This window comes from Panulirus ornatus, chromosome 32 (assembly GCF_036320965.1).
Source record: "Panulirus ornatus isolate Po-2019 chromosome 32, ASM3632096v1, whole genome shotgun sequence".
Classification (NCBI taxonomy): Eukaryota; Metazoa; Arthropoda; class Malacostraca; order Decapoda; family Palinuridae; genus Panulirus; species Panulirus ornatus.
The window spans coordinates 25,986,603-26,007,587 of NC_092255.1; the positions used below are offsets into that span (position 1 = coordinate 25,986,603).

The 20,985-nt window shown below is 47.0% G+C and overlaps 1 protein-coding gene across 5 annotated transcripts in view; it reads left to right on the forward strand.

Annotated features, from left to right (window-relative positions):
* LOC139759205 (uncharacterized) overlaps positions 1 to 20,985 on the forward strand; it is a 44,322-nt gene that overhangs the window by 14,890 nt on the left and 8,447 nt on the right. For 3 of the 5 annotated variants that reach the window (XM_071681273.1, XM_071681272.1, XM_071681274.1), the window contains 3 exons: positions 9,535 to 9,633; positions 10,680 to 10,840; positions 12,815 to 13,014. In XM_071681273.1, coding sequence (XP_071537374.1) covers positions 9,575 to 9,633; positions 10,680 to 10,840; positions 12,815 to 13,014 — 420 coding nt within the window. In that variant the 5' untranslated portion in view covers positions 9,535 to 9,574. The remainder of the gene's footprint in view (positions 1 to 9,534; positions 9,634 to 10,679; positions 10,841 to 12,814; positions 13,015 to 20,985) is intronic. The other 2 variants (XM_071681275.1, XM_071681276.1) reach the window with 1 other exon arrangement.

Below are 20,985 nucleotides of genomic sequence, written 5' to 3' on the forward strand. Positions count from 1 at the left end.
TTCACACGAACTGACAGTCATACTAACTTAATGATCAATAGATTACTGCTTACCTGGCACGTTCCTAGTAATGGTTGCTTAAAAAAAATGTATACATATATGCATATAAATATGATTCGAGAAGGGAAGTGAACATGAATATCTGACATTGTAAATGTGAATGTCGCATCACTGAAAAGAATAAATGTAGACATGCAAACGTGTATACAAACGATGTTCTCTGGTAGTGAGGGATGGACAACAACTTCCTCCAACTTGTCTCCACACGAGCCAGACTGTTAAGAAAAAAATCTTACACATTAGACGTGCATCACCATGAACTCCGGCAGACCAGGCCATGGTATCAGGATGGGGGAGAGGTAGAGGGAAGCACACCACGGAGGAGGCTCTGTCCCTCCTCACAATACGATTACTGAGACTAACCTGCTTCCTGAGGACACACTGAGCTCTAACCTTGTGAAGGACCTGATCCTCCGTAGTGGGACTAGCACCTTGCCCTGTCACACAGGAGGGTGTTGGTGCTGGTGCTGGCTGTCATACGGGTCGTCATTTCAGCTTGGTGGTCATCGTAGAACTCAGCAGGAAGACGTGAGTCCCCGACCCTAGGATATTGCGTCAGCCTCCCCTCATTCTAAAACGGCTGCTCAAGGTACACAATGGAGTGTGTGTGTGTGTGTGTGTGTGTGTGTGTGTGTGTGTGTGTGTGTGTGTGTGTGTGTGTGTGTGTGAACTAGGGACAAGCCTGCCTGGTGTACAGGGACACCTGAGGGCGCCTCACTCATCAAATTACGTGTCTTATGGCGTCAGGCGACGCCCACTGTACTTTTGTGAACAAGCCCACCTGTGGCTTAGAAACGTCTCGCTCTGCCCGTCTGTGTCTGGAGCGCTGAGGCCAGAGGCGTCATGGGTGGGTGCTGGAGAGCCAGGGGCGTCCTGGGTGGGTAGTGGTAGGTCGTAGAGTGTCCTGGGCGGGCCCACCATCAGGCGGGGATCCTCATTATGCTGTGAAACACAGGAGGGACTCGAACCTGTGACCTTGAAGCTCCAAAATCATTACAGTATATAATGGAGGAAGTGACGAGTGGCGTCATTACCGGGAAGGTTGGGGGGTTGAGGGGAGGGTTCCCCTAGCGTTGGGTCATGGGGGGTTTCCCCTCTGTACTAACACACTAGCCCCCTCCTCCCCTGGTCGTCACAGACCGTCACGTTCAGCGCCAGGTGACGACCACCGTCAGTATTACCAAAGTGGCCTTAAATCCCCTAGAAACCCTTCCTCACATCGTACACACAATACGTACATAGTGTACGCAGGGATGCGTGTACGTGCGTCCAGGTTGGTAAGTTATACAAGGTAGCGTGATGGTTGTATGACGCAATGGCCGGGGCACCGCTGTTGATCCTAGGAAGGCTCGAACCAAGGTCAAGGGCAGGGTCTGTTACCAGCAGGGGTGTGGAGACTACTTCCTGGTGTACTGTGGCACAGTCCTGGGCTGCATCATAAACCAAGAGGAGTACCATCGTGCTGAAGGATCGTACCATCGTCCTCGAGGGTTATACCATCGTGTTCAAGGGTTGTACCGTCGTGCTCGAGGGTTGTACTGTCGTGCTCAAGGGTTGTACCGTCGTGCTCGAGGGTTGTACTGTCGTGCTCGAGGGTTATACTGTCGTGCTCGAGGGTTATATCATCGTGCTCGAGGGCCCAGCTTGGTGTCTCACAGGCCAGTGTGATCCACATATATACACGGTATAATCGTACGAAGAATTCGTGTTCGCCCGTTATCATGGCGGGGAGGGAGGCAGACACACTGGCCTGAGCTTCAGTCTCTCCATCACCAGTAGTGAGGATCTTCCCTCCACCTGCTGCTGCCCTCATCTGAATATTTAGGAGCAGGTCCCCTGAGTCGCTGAGCCCAGTAAGCTTTTGGCAGCTGATGTTTTACACACGCTACATAAGCTCATAAAGCTCGCACGCAAGATCATTTGATGGAATTACTTGTGAAAAAAATATCAAGGGGAATTTACACGATTATATCCACACGACAGAAAACGAAAAGAGGGAAACTAACACGAGTGTATATACGAGAGAATACGAGAAGAGGGTTAGCTTTCTCTCTTGCTCGCTCCTGCCGGGTAGCGTCTGGACTCACGTTGACCGCAGTCTACGAAACCTCACCTTCGATAACATTTCACACCGTGTTCGCTATTTATGTCTTCAACTTCATTCTCCCTTGATCGATTTTCCAGTATCGTTACTGGTAATTAAGGTCGAGAGAGCCATATTTCCTCATTAGAACACCGGGCCGTAATGACGGGCAGCACGTCATGGTGCCATAACCAGAGGAGCAACACCTTGCTCTCTGGCGTTAAGACACCGTCAACACCGCCTGTACGTCATGTAGCTATACGAGGTGATGTAGGCTCAAGTTAACACTGTAAGGCCAAGCATCGTACTCAACACCTCAGTCGTCGTACTTAAGAAGTCATACTTTCTATCCTCTCATGACCCCACACATACATTGTGCATTTATATATATATATATATATATATATATATATATATATATATATATATATATACATTCAGGTGTTGGAGGAGGGGAGTGCCTGGTGATCGCTCGTGTCAGACGCTTGGCCGGCCCTACCGGAGCCCTGCTGGGCAGCAATCTCTCTTCCCCACAGCTAGGGTCATGACGCTCCACCTAACTCTTTCTCACACACACGCCACACCAATCACACAACCCCACCACCTCTCCCTCTCCCTCCACCCCAGCCTTATGTGCTACCATGAGTCAATAATTATATCCTACTGCTCGTATCTCTCTCCACATCCACAGATCTACCCACCAAGGTATATATTATATAGTATTGCCTTACATGACAAACCCATAAACTAGATAATGCCCAAAATCCCTTTCGAGTGTGTGGGAATAACAGGGATTTCCTTAATGGTGAGGAACACCGACTTTTAGTGAAGGTTACGAAATTATAAGAGTGTTTCTGGGCATGTCAGGGGATCTGTGGGTTCGATAACTTCAGGGGAAAGTCATGGATGTTTGAGGTGACCCACTGAAGGTCAGGGGTTACTAAAGGGAAATGTTTCATCAGGTCAAGGTCATTTGGGATATCAAACAAGTAAACAGATAACTTCTGAACTAGCAACAGATACGGTCATGTAAATGTTATCATTTTGGTTTATTATAGATATATGATCGACTACATTTTGAAGGTCAAGAGTTTATGTTACATATTACTTTGGGGGGAAAATGGTTGTCCTTAACCCCTTGGACACGACGATATGACCCTTTGGTGTGTTGGACTGGCCTCTGACCAGGGTCAGGTCAAAGGTCACGCCTCTCTACCCAAAGATCTAGCTGTCATGCTCCAGGGTCGTACCCTCGTGGTGAAGGGTTAAATCCCTACCTTCTATTCTCGTTCTTTCTCATTTCTTTCTTCACAGCTCGTGATGACGTCTTCTGAGTCCTGACATCTTGCAATTACTGGACTCATTAAGTCTCTTCGTTTATTTTCCTTTTTCTTCTTGTTTACAGAGACTTTGTGCCTCCTGGAAATTACAAGACGCACTCGCCCAAGGGCCACGGTCGTGACAGTGAGTGCACTGTACAGGATACAGACATACACGTTATCAAGGTGTTCACTGGAGGGCGCAGGGGTCAGGCAACATTATTCATCATACACAGGTCACAGCTGACCAACATTACTATGTAATCATACATGTCCCTCATTATGACTGTGAAACTCAGACGAAGTATTATCTAGAGCAAATCATATCAAGTCATCATATATCTCTATTTGATTCCTCGTTTATCTTGAGGCTAATGATCTTCTCAAAGTTATCACTGTACCTCCTCATCCATCCACAGTGTTCATGGATGCATCCATTCTTTATCCGCTTTCCTCCGTCACCCACCGAGCTGTGCCTATCTTGGCATACAAAGTATCTATTTTCAAAGTCCATCTTGCGTGTTCACCAGAAATAAACTTTATGTATAATGAATGAGGGAGAGAATCATGTATTAAGCACAAGAAAGCAGTACACACCCCTGCTATAATAAGCACGCTGGGTTGGTGTATATGGCTCGCTCTCTGTTGAACACCCGACGTTATGCAGTTATTTCTGGAGACCGTGATTACATGTGACTATAATATCCATCATTACAGTAGGACGTGTTAATCTACGCCACCCGACGCACACAGTGAATTACCACTGACCTTGAAACGCAGCCTGGCTTACTGCAGGAATTTCTCCTTATGTGTGTGTGTGTCAGGCTGCTCTGAGGTGTGGCTACTGACACACTCATGTCCCGCTTTCCTTAATGACATGATCAAGGGAGGAACAGTGTGAACATGACTGTGGGGTGCCTCAGACATGACCGGGGCAAATTCATGATGAACACGACTGGTCGGTATATTTTCTGTTAATAAGACAACAGTTACGACGTCGACTATACCGAGATATGATCCTTTCTTAAAAATGGAAATAATGAAACTGTGAAAAAAAAATATAGCATGATTATCATACATGAAAGTCACACACAGACCCAACAGATGTACAGAGGAGCACAGGTGAATCATGGCAACGATGATAACGTGTAACTCACTATTATATAAATGAAATAACGAGAGATAATTGACCTGGTGTATAACACCACAAGTAACAACCAGAAAAAATGTAACAAACCAATAGAGACGTGTCAGTGACAACAACACGTAACTCCAGCTGGTGGAAATGTTTCCTGGTAAGTTTTCTCCCACCAACTTGGTAATTAGTTCAACGTAAAACTAAAAATACAACAAAAATTGTTTCATGATTTTCACTCGGGCTGGTCAACTGGTTAATGCTACGGTCAAAATCGTGCGCATGACGCAGGTCCTGGCGATGGAGGTACAAAGCGGATGTTGCTCAGGATAAACCCTTGAGCACAAAGACACTGCCCTTGAGCACGACGACCCGACCCTTGGTCATCAAGGCCTGGCCTCTGATCTGATCCTTCAAGGTCAGGTCACAGGTCAGGTCATTATACACGAGGATCGGACCGTCGTGCCCAGGTTCACGAGCGCCGGCCCCATTGTCCTACCTACTAATGAGCACTTCGTACCGAGAGCGTGTTTTATGAAGCACAAACTCTGGGGTAATACAGCGTCGCATTTCACTACCTGGAAACCTGAGTTGTTGTGAGCGCTACCGCCGGCCTGGGCGAGGCACGTACACCAGTGCAGTGCTCGGGGGTCGTCCTCCAGATACCTGGTAAGGTCATGCTTCACCGAACGTTACTCACGCTGCTGTACGTACACAGAGAAGCACATACAACATCACATACGGGAATCGTACGTTGCTAAATACACCCAGACCTAACCTCCCACACCCGACGTAATAGCGCTGTCGCTTGCGTCTCACCATGAAGGACACACACGCACGACATGATCATGAGAGGACCCACTGGACATAATTTCCTGATCATTAGAATAAATCTTGCGGGAAGCCAGCGTGACCCAGACACGCCTGACAGACCTCTCACCACGGACAATCTCCGTGACCCGCCGTGACTAACGTGACCTCCAATAACCCGTGACACTGACGCACACAACACGGCGCGAAAACACGTTTCTTGAAAATGGTTTTTCTTTGAAGGTCACTCTGAAGAGCGGGAGTTGTGAAGACCCAGCAACTCTGGATGACTCAGGAAAATCTGGATATTTAACAACACCAGCAGACAATATTACCTGAAAACTTGACAACCCTGAAGGTCTCTAAATCATATATATCAAATATTTGACAACACAAGATGTGGCATTACCGGAAGACTTGACAACACCAGAATATAAAAAGGAACTGACGACCTGACATCACTTCAGGTCATATCAACACCAGAGGACCTGGTAGGACCCGAGGGAACACATGCGCTCCACAGCGTCCTGCACTACACACATGCCAGTCTTCCTGCCCTTGTTGACCCCTTGAGTACGACAGTACGACCCTTAAAGCAGCGCCCTCGAGCACAAAGGTATGATCATTAAACACGAATAAATGGTTCTAGACACGACAGTATAACCCTAAATCATAATAGCCTTTAACATTTAGGAGCAACTTGAAGGCCAAGACCTCCTGCCCAGGGGTCGTACCGTCGTGCTTCAGGCGTCACAAGTAAGGTTGGCTCACGAGCTGATGGGGGGCTGAGTGGGGCGGTCAGCGCCACCCCTGATGGTGTAGTACTACAGCACCTGAGTCTTGCGGGCTGCACGCACTTGGGCCCCATTATGAGCCAGCGATCTCTTGATGGCCATTATTCTGGCTATGTCTGGCAACAATATCGTGTGGACCATGATTACAACCGACCTTGAACTGTGACCTACCGATGGCGGGCCTGGCCGTATAATGTGACGCTCTGCCGAAGACCTGGTATTAAACCAGTCATTGCTGGAGTTAGGAGGCTCTAGAGCCACATATCTAGTCCTTAACTTACAGTCACGTCAGTAAATATTGTCCTGGAGGATCAGATATTTCCAGAGGCTACGTCCTCAAGAGCTGCAGTAATGTCAGTGTTTCCTGCCATCATTACTGGCTGCACGGGGGACCTCGTCCCTCAAGTGCGTGGCTGTCGTCTGCCTCCCGTCGTATACAGACAACCGTCACTGTGAAGCAGAAAACTTAATACATGTCTACAAACGTAAACATGTTTAACTATAGGTGAAAAATATCTCCAGTCGTGATATATTTTCCTTCCCAGGACATTGAGATGATGTATACTATAAACCGCAAGCCAACAGAAGCAAGGTAATCCATGACTCCAAGGTGCTGTGTAAGGTAACGACAATATAGAGACAGGAGGGAAACTGTAAGACTTACCTGCTCGACCGAGACCTTACGACCTAGAGGTACGACGGTACGACCTCTAGATACGACAACCTGATCTTTAAACGTTAGGCCGAAGGCCAGGCTATCATAGCCACAGGTTATATCCCGCAGTGCTCAAAGGTCACACTGCAGTGCTCAAGAGGTTAAGGAAATATGTTATTATGAGAGGAGTTGGCATACGCGGGCGCTCGAGTGTGTGTGTGTGTGTGTGTGTGTGTGTGTGTGTGTGTGTGTGTGTGTGTGTGTGTGTGTGTGTGTGTGTGTGTGTGTAGGTTGGCGTGACCTTGGGAGTCAGTGAGGTGTACATAGTCTTTGTGAAGGCGTGGGGTTCTGCATGACACGGCAGCAGAGCGTGGATTTATCTTGTCATGTGAGGGGCGTCCAGCCACTGACGGGCAGGAGGGAGAGGGAAAACGCTAGGCTGCCACAGGATTTGGGAGGTAGGAAGGTTAGCTAGGTAGGAGTAAGTTTAGGGTATATAGGTAGGTCGATAGATGAGTAGGTAGGTAAGTAAGTAAGAAGGGAAAGAGGTAAGTAAATAACTGAGTAAATAGGTTTGGCTGAGAGATGGATAGGTAGGGTGGTGGGTAAACTGGGAGACATGTCTGGCACTTGTAAGTAGATTCATACGTTAATAAAGAAGGAAAGAACCGAATAGGAAGTACGGAGGTAGCGAGACAGACAGTTGACGAGGTAGATGGGTAAGGATATGTAAGTAGGTAAGTAAACAGACAGATGCTCAGACGATAAGTAGTCAGGTAGGTAGGAGCTGGCCCTGAGTTATGTGGGTAGGTCACCGGGTAAATGGGTAAATATTTCAATAAGCAGTTTGAGGGGTAAGTAGGTAGACAGTGAGAAAGGAAGGTACGTGAGCCAGATGATAAACTGCCTCTTGATTACGAGTCATAAAATGTTGCTACATTGGTAAAGACAAACCACATAACATGGAAGGTCAGACTGACTGACACTGACCTTGACATGACCTGCCTTACCAGGAGGGTCAGTTGAGTACATCAGGCGTGACCTGGGACCATTTCCCTCCCCTACTATTTCACCTGTAATCTATGATCATAAAATACATTTCACCACCTGACCATACATTACTTTCCCACTCATCTAGAAAGGCAAGAGACTTATCATTTACTACCTGCTAAATGACCTGCTAAATGTATCATCCTCAGTACGACCCTTGTGCATGAAGGCACGACCCTGGAGCATAACAGTATAAACTGTGCATGACCTACGTCCCTTGGATATGCTAGCATACGGCCTGGCTGGCGTGATGAAGTGTTGCAGTGCTCCACGGTGTCTGTTTGTGTTGTATATCCCACAGTTCCCCACAAGATGTACGCACATTACGTACTCATCGTAGCAAGGTACATGTTGGCTGCTGTAGATCCTTTATGTAGGTAGTATTAACTCGTATGTCCATCCAACATACACACACACACACTTGCATCTACTTCATTACCACCGTCAGAAAAATGCAAAATGTGTCGTGTATAATTGCACTGAAGAAGACTCATAAATCCCACTCAGAGGACCTGCTATTCATGTTGAAAAAACATCATTAACTTCAAGATTAATCACTTCAGTCCACGTAACCTCTCAAACACACCTGGGCCTTGCGCGAGACTCGGGGGTATAGACCCCACCCACACACACACACACACACACACACACACACACACACACACACACACACACACACACACACACCAATAGATCTTGTTGATGTTAACTATATTGATATTGATGTAAGGGTCATGTACGAGTGGTGGCATGTGAGTAATAATGAGACGATCCACCGAGTAATAATGAGACGATCCACCGATCAAACCCACACACTAACTTATTTATATGATGATCGCACGAATACTGTCCTACAGTTGCTGTCAGATATTCTAGCCACATCTGGTAGTGAGTAACAAGACTCACGAGTTATGAAAATCGAGAAGAAAACGAGGTTGGGTACCACAGACACTCATGTCCCGTGTCACTCATCATCAGATGAGATGTAGGAGATAACCAGGCATGAGTGACTCATTTCCGGCTGTAACAAAGTGAAATTAAGACACGTGACTGTTTACCAGTTGCATGCTGGGGAACCAAATGTCGTTTTCTGTAATTAGAGGAAGGTTGATTACAGACCGGAGGAATATTTACTGTTATGGTACACTAGGGGAGTCGGGGTCATTTATCTGAATATGTAGATTATATACATTTTCTAGATACGTGGAATATTTACTTTTGTACATAATCTTGCCTGCACAGCCCCATTCATCCATGCTTCCTTCCATTCATCCACACACTGCCCCATTCATCCACACATTGCCTCATTCATTCACATACTGCCCCATTCATCCACACACTGCCCCATTCATCCACACACTGCCCCATTTATCCACACACTGCCCCATTCATCCATACACTGCCCCATTAATGTGAAACGATCATTACCCACTTTAAAGAAACACAAGTTGTCTGTGTTGTTAAATGTTGCTTAGGTGTACTCTTGTTGTGTTACTGAGGTGGGTGGTGTTACAAACATGTTGTTCAGCTTGTTAAAGAATAAGTAATGTTACTAACAGGTGTTACCGATGTGTTACAAGATGCAGGAGGGTGTGGTGTTCCTAACAGATGTTACCACTGTGTTACAGGGTACAGGAGGGCGTGAGGGCGATGTAAGGCAGCACCAGGATGGCCCGAGGCTGTGACACTATGACCACTACTGACCACAACCAAACCAGGCAACAACGGTCCGTACCACTACCACCATCACAACCTGTCTGATCACCCATATACCACCTGGGTCCTCCCCTGTACCACCACCATCTGTCTGATCACCCATGTACCACCTGCGTCCTTCCCTACACCATCTATATCCTCCCCAGCACCATCTGCGTCCCGCTGCACCACCTGTGTCGTCCAGTACCACATGAGTCGTCCCTGCACCATCTGTGACCTCCCTTCCCCACCTGCTGCCTCACGGCTGACCCAGCCAGCGCTCATCTCCTAACATGAACATCGTCATTAATGGTAGACTGGAACAGAGCGAGTTCCTTGTTCTCCAGTGATGGTCGTGTGTACCTCGCTTCCAGCGGCTATCTGAGTGTAGATGTGGACATCCTCATCTTTCCTATGATCAGCCGTACATCATAAAACATGAAATATATGAGATACAATATACATTATACACCACTGCCTACATCGTGAACATTTCTCATAGCAGTAGTATTTACTGGTCTGATGGATGTGATAACTCAAGAGTAAGACAGTAAGAGTAAACTCTCTTCATAACGAGCGAAGGTCGTGATGCGTGAATTGTGGCGTGTGTCTTGCTAGCTTTTGTTGAGGGATATTGTTCTTATATATCCACAGTTATGTTCATGTAACTTTAAGTCACGAGGATTAATAACTTCATAGATCAGTTACAAGTACTTCATCTGACCGACTCTCTCTCTCTCTCTTTCTCTCCTCAAAGTAACCTTCTTTCCCTTCGTTAATTTCTCTCTCTCTCTCTCTCTCTCTCTCTCTCTCTCTCTCTCTCTCTCTCTCTCTCTCTCTCTCTCTCTCCTACAGACATATCTTCTGTTCCTGCACTGGTAAGCTGGTTGCTTGCGAGCCTCTTCCTTTGGCCAGGGCAAACAGTACCCGACAGGTCAGCCATGCCTGTAAGTAGGGCCAAGAGTGAAACCCTAAGTCCAGTACAGCGGCCCTGTGCGCCTCCCCCTCGCTCGTACACAGCCACAAAAGCGGTGGTTCGCAGCTCCAGATTAACGAGTGTTTGTTTCGCCGGCTCCAGCAGGGAGTGCGACGTGCCCACCATACAGATCCAGGAGGGCGGGGCCGACCTGGACGACGACGAGGACGATGACGCCGCCGTCTTCCTCCAGCAGCTGGGCGCCAACTACGGCATCTCGGCGCGCTCGAGGGCCAGCAGGAAGTCCTTTCTCCAGAGCAAAGGTGAGAACATGGGTGGCAGGTTGTCTCCTATCCACAGGTGTTGCTGGATGGCGGATTTTTCTAGTTTCTGGAGGCAATGAGAGAGGGTTCTTCATCCACGGCAAAGTGACTGTCGTTCACCCACCGCAAGGATAGCTACTACAGGAGCAGCAGGGGACAGCTTGGCCACAGCAAGAGTGGTAGGGTGAGAGGAGGTTAAAGATGGATGGTTCCCCCACGCCAGCAGGGGTAATGTTAAGGCCACAAATAATGCCTCATCCACAACAAAAGTGGCCAGCAGTGGTCCCCTCCACAACATGAGAGGGTACTAGGGTGGCAATGGTCCCCCTCTCCACACACAAGGGAATCTACTAATTACTGTTGTGCAAGAATACACATCAGTCTGACGACGAGAGAGACACGGCTCTGTGTGTGTGTGTGTGTGTGTGTGTGTGTGTGTGTGTGTGTGTGGAGGGGGAGTGTGTGTGTGGTGGGGGGAGTGTGTGTGGGGGGGCGGAGGGGAGTGTGTGTGCGTGGGAGGGGGAGTGTGTGTGTGTGTGGGAGGGTGTGTGTGTGTATGTGGGAGGGGGAGTGTGTGTGCGTGGGAGGGGGAGTGTGTGTGTGTGTGGGAGGGTGTGTGTGTGTATGTGGGAGGGGGAGTGTGTGTGTGTGTGTATGTGGGAGGGGAGTGTGTGTGTGTGTGCATGGGAGGGGGAGTGTGTGTGCGCGCGTGGGAGGGGGAGTGAGTGTGTGTGTGTGGGAGGGGGAGTGCGAGTGTGTGTCCGACATGGTAATGAGAGAGCTTCAGTTGATTTGATAACGAGTAATATCACATGATAAACATCAAGCACGATAGTTTTCTCAGAATGTTATTTGCCCCAACGCTTTGTGTTACGTGGACCAGCGGAGAAGATAAATCGTCTCAAGGTTTTTGAGTTCGTGTTGCCTGTATAGGTATCAAGTTCTCCCAAGTTTGTAAGAATATTGAGTCCTGACCAAAATATCTACACACCAGAATAGACTCCGAACCCTTTTGTACGTGAGTTATGTGTGGCAAAACGTTTGTCAGCTCTGTAGGTTTCAGCTGTAGTACTATCTATTTTAGCTGTGTCCTATATACTTATCACGAACCACAAACTTTACAAAGTAATGACTATTATAAGAGAGAAAAAGTCATATATCATTACCGGTATAATAACGTGAATCAATTCCCCTACGGCTGAGTTACCTACGTATCTGGCAGCTAAAGTCACACACGAGTGACCTTTGCCAAAAATTACAATTTCCACGTGACACGCAGCCAGTCCTCAGAATAGCTCGACGGCACTGAAGTTACAGTGGTGACGTAAGACAGTGTTGTATGTCAATATGTTACAGAAGATACAGTCGGGGAATGTATGCTGACGGGCGAGATCTTTCACTTCCACTGTAGGACATGCTTGTTAAGGGGAAACTTTCTGCCCGAGAGGAAAATTAGTAGAACTAACGATGCTGTGGTGAGGGTTCTACATCTCAACTCTCACACAAGAGAGAGCAGGAGGATGGTATACCTGATGAACCCATTAATACCTTCCTTCTTTACATCTTGTATCTAGATATGCTCCACAGCCCCTTGATTCCCTGTCAACCTTTCTCCAATGGTTTCCTTGTTCTTCCCTCCTCAAGAAGTGTCTCTTGAGCGATGGAGCTTCACGAATGACTTCCATCCTTCTAGGCAGACTCCATCTACATATGATCAAGACTTTTCTATACTTATATGCAGACTCCATCTGCAAATTCTCTAAACTTCCCTCCTTTTAGACACACTCCATCTACAAAAGTTTAGCATCAGGAAGTAGTTTTAAAGCGTGTTTCTGGTCTCTAGAAACATTTCTTTCCATAATTCCTCAACTTCACAGAAATTTCTCTCCAGTTCTCAAGTCTTCAGAGACTCTCAGGTCTCTCGGTTGTTTACATCCTTCCGTGCCCGTCAGCGGTCTCTTCTGTGTACGGCAGAGGTGTCGCGGGCGGCCTCGCCAGGGGCGTCTTCAGTATCAACGGTGTTGTCACGGCAGAAATCAACACGGACGCTGGTGGACGTGACGACCCGCCTGACGCAGGCCAGCGAGGGCCAGCTGTACCGCCTCCTCTCCGCCAAGAGGAACCACATCCAGCAGCTGAACAGCGACGTCGTCTTCCTCCAGAACAAGATCAAGGTAGGTCTTCCAGAACACAAGTTATCCTGCAGTTCCTACTAGTCCTTAAGGAACCATTCTCGATAATTCCCTCGTCTGTAGAACTGATACTGATTCAAATGATTCGCTGTCTTGTTGATGCTCTTAATATCATTCTTACTTATTCCTCCCCCATCAGGTTTTGAATCATTCGCAACAAGTCACTTTCCTCAATAATGATAATAATAATAATAATAATAATAATAATAATAATAATAATAATTATAATAATAATAATGATAATAATAATAATAATTATCATTATTTTCACTATTATTCCCCTCGAATCCTACAGTATTTAGGTTCCCTCGAGACTATTCTATATATATTCACACATTCTTCCGCAACGTGTGTTGTTGATGGTAGGTCGGCCATTTGATATATTTCAAAGAATCGTTCGGTAGAGACGCACTGAACCGCCGAACCTTGAAGCAGAGGGTCCGTGCAAGTGAACGCAGCGGCTGGGCTGCCCGACTTAGGCGGCCTGGGCGAGCGGGGGATGGCCAGGCGTCGTGGGAGGTGCTCTTAGCGACGGAGTCCTTCCACTACCTGGATGGACTCCGTTCGGGCCCTGGAACCACGACAAGGTGGCACCTCTCTCCAGGGAATATACATATTATATACAGCTTTTGTTCATACTTTATCGCCGTTTCCCGCGTCTGCAAGGCAGCACCAGGAACAGACGAAGGAAGGCCACATCCGCTCACATCTATTCCCAATCAGTCCAGGTTTCACCGCGAAATTAAGTCATTTTTGGCGAGGGTGTGTCCTTGGGAGGAACAGTCTCCACAGAGAACTTCTCACTCCAAGGAAGTTCACATTTCCCTGCTACTGGAAGTAGCACAGTAGCCTTGGGTTGCAGAAGCTTCAAGAAAGAGCAGATGTGTAACACCAGGACCCTTTCTTAGAAATTGGTCCAGCGGTAATATCAACTATGTGTGGTATTTGCTGCCCCTACACCCCTCCTTCATAGTGTTCAACTTCCTGTCACACCCTCCACCAAAGACTAATGTATAATGTATTAATAAATACGTATATATGAATGAATCTATATTTTGTAATATACATAAATTGCATTACTCGTTAACACACAGTTACGATCATCTGAAGTGCTCGACGCTTTAACCCTGAAACATGCCTAGCCAGGAGATACAAGCAGCAGCACAACCATACCTGTACTGGAACACAACCATCACTTCATCCCCCCATCACCAGGTGTAAACACCGATGATATGTAGGTCAAGTACATGTGTGTGGCGGAGGAGGGTAGGTGACGACCGTGTGTTGGTGACCATCATACTCCTCACTAAGGTCCTCACAACCTACCGACTCTGTTGACACTTCACTATAGTGGATGAGGCTACTCTAGCGCGGCTTTCTAGGTTATCAGGCCAGCCCGAGGTTATGTATTGGTTCAGGCACACCCACTTGGGTCTAGCGGCCACTAATGTGGTGTCGTGCGCCCTTACTGCAGGGCAGAGTCACGTGGAAGATCTCACAAAATTTAAGTCCAGTGACGAACTAAGGGAAGGAGCTGACGACTACTAGCCTTACTGTGTGTGTGTGAACTATGATCAATGCCAACTGTTCCCCTAGTATTACAATGCTACGTTCTTATTCCAGTAGCCGGGTATAGACTAGAACTACTTGTTTGTCACAGTAACGTTACAACACCATGACAGTATTTCTGCCCCTGGTGAGCACTGTGCTCCACTCAGCCCTGCTACACATGATGACGCTACAGCCATCCCGGAGCTTTGCTTGTCGGCTCAGCTCTCGAGGAGCAGAGGCTTCCACAGAGCTTCGAGGTTCCATTGTAAACTAACGGAAGGTCGTCCTGCCGCTGATGGTATGGCTGTAATCCCTCTGGGTAGCACGTCTCCCCGTGAGAGGTGTGACCCCGGCAGCCAACCTGTAAGTTCCTGCCACACTGTGGGAATCGTCAGCACCTGCCCTCCTGGACGGCAGGAGAGCAAGGCAGTGTAGATCAATAGTTATAAAAGATATAACATCCAACCCCCACCTGACCTGAGGGTCTCCACTGGTCGACAGTGTCAGGTGAAGGAGACATTACGGAAAACCTTCATCCTGGCAAGGAATATCCTAAGCTTCTTCACACACACAGGTGCAGATAACACATGTATGTTTTCCAGAACTTGCACACACAATAACTGAGATTACTTGATTATCGACGGCTTTCCTGTGTAGCCAGGCAGCCACGACCCCCGACCCTCACAGTAAGTTCCTAGAGGACGGAGGAGTTGCTACCTGTGGATGTCTGTGTTCTCTTGTCCGGCTACTGACGCCCACGTCAGAGGTAACATACCGTTAAACGTGTTGTAACAGTGAAGCATCTTCCCCTTGATGTCATGTTCAAGGTTACTAGTGTGTGGCTTCTGTTGCATAACAGGTACCGCGGAAGATGTTTATGTGTGATGTTGTATACCTGTGTATACAAGTGTTTACATATGACGCAACCTTTGTATCAAGCCCTTACTAATGACCTCCCGTCTCACTCACTCCCTCCTTCCTGGTGCATACAAGCACGTACTTCCGGCGCGTACAGACACGGGCTTTTGTTCTACGTATCTGTGGTACGTACGCACATTTCTATTGATAATAGATTCCACATGCTTCAAGAGGTGTGTGTGTGTGTGTGTGTGTGTGTGTGTGTGTATGAAGGGGGTAGGCACTTCAGCGAGGGTTGTGTTAGGGATGTGGGGGAGGGAGGGGGAGCTGACCATGATCGATAAGCGTACAGGCCAAGGGGAGGAAGGGAGGAGGGGGGGTCCCCTATCACCACCTTCGTCAACAGCCTTTGTGTGACCAAAGCTAACGAGGCGCCCTACCTGCCCCGAGGACTGTCAGCCTACCTACTCCAGACAGGGAGGGAGAACCACAACACTCCACCGTATTTACAACTTCCTCTAACAAGCAGAAAATGTCCACAACACAGAGGAGGGTCTGAGCTGAGGAGGAAGGTCGGTGCGTATGATTGGTTCCTCGCTTAACAACCCTCTTGTTTACCCATCGTCATGCAGACCGTCATGCACCTCACCTGACGAAGCCGTGCACTCTGTCTTCGTTTATCATCTTGTTATATTGTTTGTTTGTTTTTCATTACACTAACAGTTTTACTCAATCTTTATTATCTAATGTTGGCAACAGAGTCTGGAGGCGACAACACCAAGGCCAACAACACCTTCCCGTGGCCTGAGTCTTGGCCACTGAGAGGCCACCATGAGTCAGCTAGCGCCAAGCAGGCTGGCCTGGAGACTGGGGTCATCACACACTGGGCTCCGCGGGTGTCTGCATCAGAGTGTTAAAAGTAGAAAGGTGATAGGAAAGGTTATGAGAACGAAGGAAGGAAGGTAGAGAATTCCCAGCTTCGCTGTTTGAGAAAAGAAGGAATCATTACGGCCAGTCCTCGTGCTGACGGCCCCCACACAAAGACTATAGGAAGCAACAGCCTCGGGTTGATAGCCTTGGTGGCGGGGTGATGTGTATGATGTCTGGATGGCGTGAGGAAGACAGGCCAGGGCCAGAATGTGGCCGCAGCACTTACCTTGGGAGTGAGCGTCCCAGAGGCGCTGACCAAGTGGACGGCGGAAACCCACCGCTATGGTCCTTAATGATGAGTGGCGGCGAGGGCGAATCGTGCGAGCAGGGCGGCGGCAGGGGTGAATGACAGGGGCGGCGGGGGCGGCAGGGTAAGAAACCTATACATGGATTCTGGTGGTTATCATGCGTGACGAAGCTCATGATTGGTCATGAGTAACGATTAAAGAGATGTAGGTCAGTACATACTTGTGTTACCCCGCCACCCACACACGTACAACCCCTGCTGTACTATACTGTGCACCCCACCATACATGTACTACTGACTGTCCTGTACTGTACACCCCATCGCACATGTACTCCTGCCGCAGTGTACTGTACACCTTGCCACGCGTGAAGCACCCAAGCGGTATCGTGAGGTGTATCTCACGACGTGCTATACCGTACACTTCACCTAACACATCTAAAACCTTCCTGTAATATATATATACAACGCTACACGTACTAGACCTGGCTATACTGTACACCATGTTAGAGCAGCACTGTTGACCACTCGGGAGAGGTGCCTCCATCTCTCCTGTGTTACGCCCAGACAATCCCCGTAACACTACGTTTCTCTTATCATTTCCTTTTGGGCTTCTGTAACTACAGAGGCTTCTGTAGCTGTACTGTAACATCAGTACAGAATCTCGGGATACAATCAGAGTGGAGACCAAGATTTCTGATATTCCTTAAGAAAAAGAAAAAAAAAAAAGGAATCCATGAGAAAAAATGTGGGTCTGAGGTTAATAGCCGCGGTCAAGCACACAAGACTTTCAATAATTAGTTTGTATTTTGTGTGGAGCTCAGCAGCCAGGGATTATTCCTTTGTTTATTTCTTGGAAGGTTCATCATGATAGGTCAGCGATAAGAACCGGTCCTGGTGGAGTCTGCTCCGCTATATTTAGGTGTGGCCTCCAGCAGACAATGGACCAACAACCCATGCTTATCTTGTGGCCCATAATGAGCTTGACTTTGGCATACGCAGAAACTGATCAGGATCAAAGAAACATCTCCAAAAGTAAGGAAAGGAAGGACAAAATATATCCATGATAACAGATCAATGGAATGAAAGGAACATGCGTCCGGAAGAAACTGTAAGGGTATAAAAGGTTGAGAGATGGGGTCTTACATGAGTGCAGAACTTCTTCCATGTAGTACGAATAAACAACGACACACACGGTGCTGCATCTCTGTACAAACGAACATGGAGGTCGATGAAGTCAAGTGATCGCTGCGAGAGACTCGCTTCTCGTGCCCACCCTCACTCCAATTTATTTCCTCTCGTGAAAAGTTGGTGAAAGCTCAATAAATTCATCGAGATCAAAGAGATGTATATTTTGTGTCTGTCGAGATGCCAGTGCAATCATCTGAAACCTCCTCATTAAGGATGGTTAAAAGGTGGTTTAATCTATATTTTTTTTTCTTCGAAGTTCTCGATGGGCAATCTATCCTGAGGAATTAAATGTTGGATCGATTGGTAGTTGCCTGTGAGCACAACACCATGCTGCCGGTGACCGCACGAGAGCTCCAGCTTACCTTACAGGCACATCTGTTTTTTGAGTACAGGATCCTGATATCAGTGTACATTATGATCCTGAATGTGAGTAGCCTCACGACGGTATAGTAGTTGTATTTCTTCCTTTTGTGTAGCAGAAAAGAGATTCTTGATGCGGCTTTTTAAACAGTACATATCAGTAAGACAAGTTGTCTTTACTGTGACTTGAACATAAGGAGGGGGCTGTGGTGTCCGGAATAGGTATTGCAGATTATCATAACACTATACATGACTGGAAGCTGAGGAAGGAAAGGTATGCTAGTGGAATGTGGCTAAGAAGTCTTTACTGTTACAACTTACCCGCCGTCATTTCGATGTCTCCTGTGAAATACTCAATACTTAACCGTTGTAAAGACAGAAGGTGAAAGCTACGCTTAACGGACATAACATATATATATGACATGCCAAACGAATATTACATAAATTATAGAATTCTTCAACTATGAATCATACATTGCTTATCAATAATTGGAGAAAAAAGTGTGTATTTGACCTCTTTTTGAAGATAGAGAACCCGTATTTTCCATGAGTCACTTTATTCCAGACATTTAATGTGTATGTTTACCAGACAAATAATGACATGATATTAAGATGGGAGACATGGGTCTCGACAGCAAGCTAGCACCATCGTCAACAACGGTCGAGGCATTTAGAATATCAAGACGTAAAGTGAGGTCAGGACATTAAATGTTTGGGGAAGTGGCTGGTTTAGTTAATTGGCTAGATTATTTGCATGTAAAGTGTGAAAATGGGGTACAAAAATCACGCAGAAACAGGCCACCTTCCAGGAGGAAAAAACATCAAGCCAGAGCACCACCCACGCCGAGTGTGGCGTCACAGGCATTACCGTGCCCCTGCATACTGCCCCATGTGACCCACATCATTAACACGACACACGACACACACACACACACACCTCATAATCATTACAAGTGTCAGCGCGGCAATGGGTCAGTTAGCTGCGCTAAATGTAAAAACATGCAGTGTAGATAGTGAACATTTTCTCTCTCATTCACTGCATAAAATAAAATTAAACATTAAACTTACTCTTGTAGAGCGTTTCTTGTCTCCCAACAAAATGAATCACAGAAAAGTGGTGAACATACGAGGACGTGAGGGTAGCCGATCCCAGCTTGAGGTGATTGAGGTTGAGATCGTAGCCTAGCTATAACATTATATAAGATCATTGCTAAAAGAAAACCCTTAATCCTGATCTAGGACAACTGGTCAACGGCAATGTCGTTAATCATTTTTGTGGATGTCATCATTTAAGTCCTGAGGATTAACGACGTTAACAGTCCAGAGGGACGTTGGGACACCAGTTAGGTTACTAGGTCCCTTAATCATGCTCACCTTGGATTTAGGACAATGTACCATCCATGAACACGGAAACAGACACTTCGCGAACGTATAAAAGATTTTGCTTGTGTGCAATTCCGTAATTATACTGCACTTTGTAAATTAGTTCTTAATTAGCGAGTAAGATAAAAGTATTCTTATCATCAGTATGACACGCAGTACAATCCTTCACAGTCACGGTGTGGAGAGGAAAGGTTAACCACGTGAAATAAGCATTAAACATTTTCTCAGCACTGTGTGAATTATGAGTCTTGTAACACATTTCTAACCTAATTCAGCCCTTTCATAACAATGGTACGACCCTTGTAGACGACAGGACGACGCTTGGGAACAATGGCCTGGCCTTTGATGTGACCCTTATCACTAAGAGCCAAGTCAAAGACAAGACAATCACATCCGAGTATCGTAGTGTCGTGCTCAAAGGGTTAACTTATCCTCGACCTACATGTAACGTACCGCAATGTGTCCAACATACAATTTCAGTAGCATGGTTGGGGTTAATTTTCTGAGTTTCAAAATTCTCAGAAGCATCAGAACAAAGAAAATAGTCTAGGCAGGGGTGAGTTATCATCCACCGTCACATTTAAGCAAGAGCTACGGCCTGTCTACACCATTAACTGATGTGTGAGTGATGGTTCGTGTAGTGACAAGCTATGAGCACAATATGCCGTTCGTATTTCCTAACTATAAACTGACCATAGAGTTCGTGTAATTAAATTCAGTTATTTCCAAACCGACACAAAGAACTCCTTATGTTCCATATCCTAAGTGTTTAATCTTCATGTTATTATCTCTGGAATAATGTAAGGTTAAGGTAAAACTTCCCGAAGAATGTAAACAATGTTGAGGACAGAGCTCACCATGGCCTCTACCTCTGGCGGTGTTTACTGGTCGACATGCCCACACGCGAGCCACATACACCACCTGCTTACCTTACCTCTGATGAAGAGTCTTGCTACACCAACCCCAAAGAGAGCCTGTGAAATCCGTCACGTCAGATCTATCTGAAGAAAATGTTCACAGTTGAATCTATGTTTCAAAAGTGTAGGTATCTACAGAGGTGATCATTCCTTGAAAGCTTGGGTGGAAGGTTGCGGGGTCAGTGAACCCTGACTGTTCCACTTATCCTCACACACAATCCCTCCCGGAATTACTGGCGACACATCACTATCATACATGAGAGGAAGAGACTCTCCGTCCTCGCACGACACCAACACTAAAGCCCAAATGAATATACGATTCGCCAGGCCTGGGCCCTTGCCTTAGTCGGCCCGTCCACACACACACCGACGACCACTTGATTACTTCTTGCCTATGAGGCTCTCTCTCTCTCTCTCTCTCTCTCTCTCTCTCTCTCTCTCTCTCTCTCTCTCTCTCTCTCTCTCTCTCTCTCTCTCTCTCTCTCATTGGTCGTAGGCTTTTGCTGTATCCCCTCGTCG